This window comes from Limulus polyphemus, unplaced genomic scaffold (assembly GCF_000517525.1).
Source record: "Limulus polyphemus unplaced genomic scaffold, Limulus_polyphemus-2.1.2 Scaffold690, whole genome shotgun sequence".
In the NCBI taxonomy this organism is placed as follows: Eukaryota; Metazoa; Arthropoda; class Merostomata; order Xiphosura; family Limulidae; genus Limulus; species Limulus polyphemus.
The window spans coordinates 122,582-124,621 of NW_013666300.1; the positions used below are offsets into that span (position 1 = coordinate 122,582).

Here is a 2,040-nt window from a genome sequence, read left to right on the forward strand (position 1 = left end):
TTAAATTATTACCAAGATAGGAAAATTTATTAACTACTTTAAAAAATTAAATCAAAGAAGCTATTGAACACAAAAATAGCTATGCTTTATTTTCTTGTTAAGTTTTACTGCCTCTAAGTGGACAGTGAGTACTTAGAAGTTTATGGTTATTGGCCACTGTAAGACTGTGCAGCACAACGCAGTTTAAATCTTCTATTCAAACCTGAATTCATGCAACTGGCATGAATTCAACATTTAATTGTAGATAAAAGTTATTCTTGGAAAGATTTAGCTACTTATGTAGTAATTTTTATATGATTTTGTGTATTCATCTCTACTTCGTTTCTGTATTTTTTGGCATTGCCATCCCTACATCATACTTAATTTTTGCACATTTTTTTATTATATGTATACTTGTTATATTCATTACCTACGAAGCCTATCACCCAGTATCAGGGCTCACGTGTATGAGGTTTTTAGTAGCCAAGAGAACATTAATATCATTTGACCATGCTCTGTTAAGCTGAAGAACAAAGCCGTTGTTCCTTTAAAACAAAGTATCATCTGAACTGTATTTTTACCATATACGTTTTAAAAAACAAAATACTTATTCTATGAAGTAATTAGTATAACGTGAATTATGATTTGGTTTTATATGTGGGATCTGTAAATGTAGAATATTAACATAAGGAAACTTTAGATCTTGAAGAACTGTATGCTAAAAGAGAAGAGATTGATCGTCAAATTTCAACTCTAGAGAAGCATCAAAGTAACATACAACATGATGTTCAAGTGTTCTCTAACCAACTATCAAAGTTGGAAGAATCACTGATGGAAAAACTAGCCGCTCGAGATGCGCATGACCAGCTCATAAGAGAAATACAGAATGCCTATTTGAAGGTATATGTTCTGTTTATGCATATTTAGGCTAAGTACTAATTCATTAATTTCACTTTTTTTACTTAATGTTTTAAAGAGTTTTAAAACCATGTTATGTGTATACATGAATATGCTTTCAATTTAACTCATGATTATTGATAAACATAAAAGGTGCCATTTATATTAGATGGCATAAGAATAGTAGCACACTGCATGCATTGTCAAAAATACTGGATTTAAAATAAATTATCTCTTTTGACTGACTGTTGTGCAAAAGAGTAGTAGCAGAAGTTACCCCCCGCTAGATCAGTGGTAAGTTTACAGACTTACAATGGTAAAATCCGGGGTTCGATTTTATGTGGTGACCATAGTGTAGATAACTTATTATGTAACTTTGTGCTAAAGACAAACAAACGTTTTGAAGTTAATGAGTAGGCAAGTAAACTGTGTGTATTTTGTTACCTTTAATGGGTTATTACAGTAATCCGGATGATGTTATACACTGCATAGAACAATGAATACTAGAACTGTGACTTTAGTTTGTATCAGTGGTTTTTGCATTCTATATCTAAAATATTATAAATTCCAGTTATTGATTGTATTTTCTCTCTTATTTCTAAGATTCTTCAGTGTTCTCAGTCCTTACTTGAAATGGTCAAGACTGAAAGTTCAAGGTTATCGAAGAGAGATGGACAAGGCAAAAATTCTAAAAGATAACACAACAAAGTTGGAATTCATAAAACCATATTAGTATTTGGTATTTAAAGTGGTTGTGTGATATTGTTTTAATTTAGACATATTACAGTTTTGTGGGGAAAATTTCATGTATAGTCTTCCATATAGATCATATTTTCAAATTGTGGTTATCCTTGTGGGTAGAGAGAGAAGTAAAAAAGAAGAGGAAGCAAATATGTAATGAAAACTTTAAATTCGGGAATAAACAGAGTTGAAAACAGAAAGTTGATTGGTTCATTGTGATCATCCACCAACCACTTAAAAACTCACTAATGAATTGTAACTATTCTAACTTAATAACCTACGTCACTGAAATGTCATATATACGTACTTTTAAAAACGTTGTATATATTTTCCAAATGGAGAAGAATCCTTATTATATCTTTCGATTAAGGGAGAATAGTTGCACCTCACTTTTTTTTTGTCTATAGGATACATTCACAATAA

At 30.8% G+C, this 2,040-nt stretch overlaps 2 protein-coding genes across 2 annotated transcripts in view; one reads left to right on the forward strand and one right to left on the reverse strand.

Annotated features, from left to right (window-relative positions):
- The window catches only part of LOC111085886, a 2,681-nt gene extending 887 nt beyond the window's left edge, over positions 1–1,794 (forward strand). The window contains exons 2-3 of the mRNA XM_022386575.1: positions 680–879; positions 1,480–1,794. Coding sequence (XP_022242283.1) covers positions 680–879; positions 1,480–1,575 — 296 coding nt within the window. The 3' untranslated portion in view covers positions 1,576–1,794. The remainder of the gene's footprint in view (positions 1–679; positions 880–1,479) is intronic.
- The window catches only part of LOC106459984 (carboxyl-terminal PDZ ligand of neuronal nitric oxide synthase protein-like), a gene marked incomplete at its 3' end in the record, with an annotated part of 45,187 nt that overhangs the window by 2,422 nt on the left and 40,725 nt on the right, over positions 1–2,040 (reverse strand). The gene's annotated exons all lie outside the window — the stretch shown is intronic.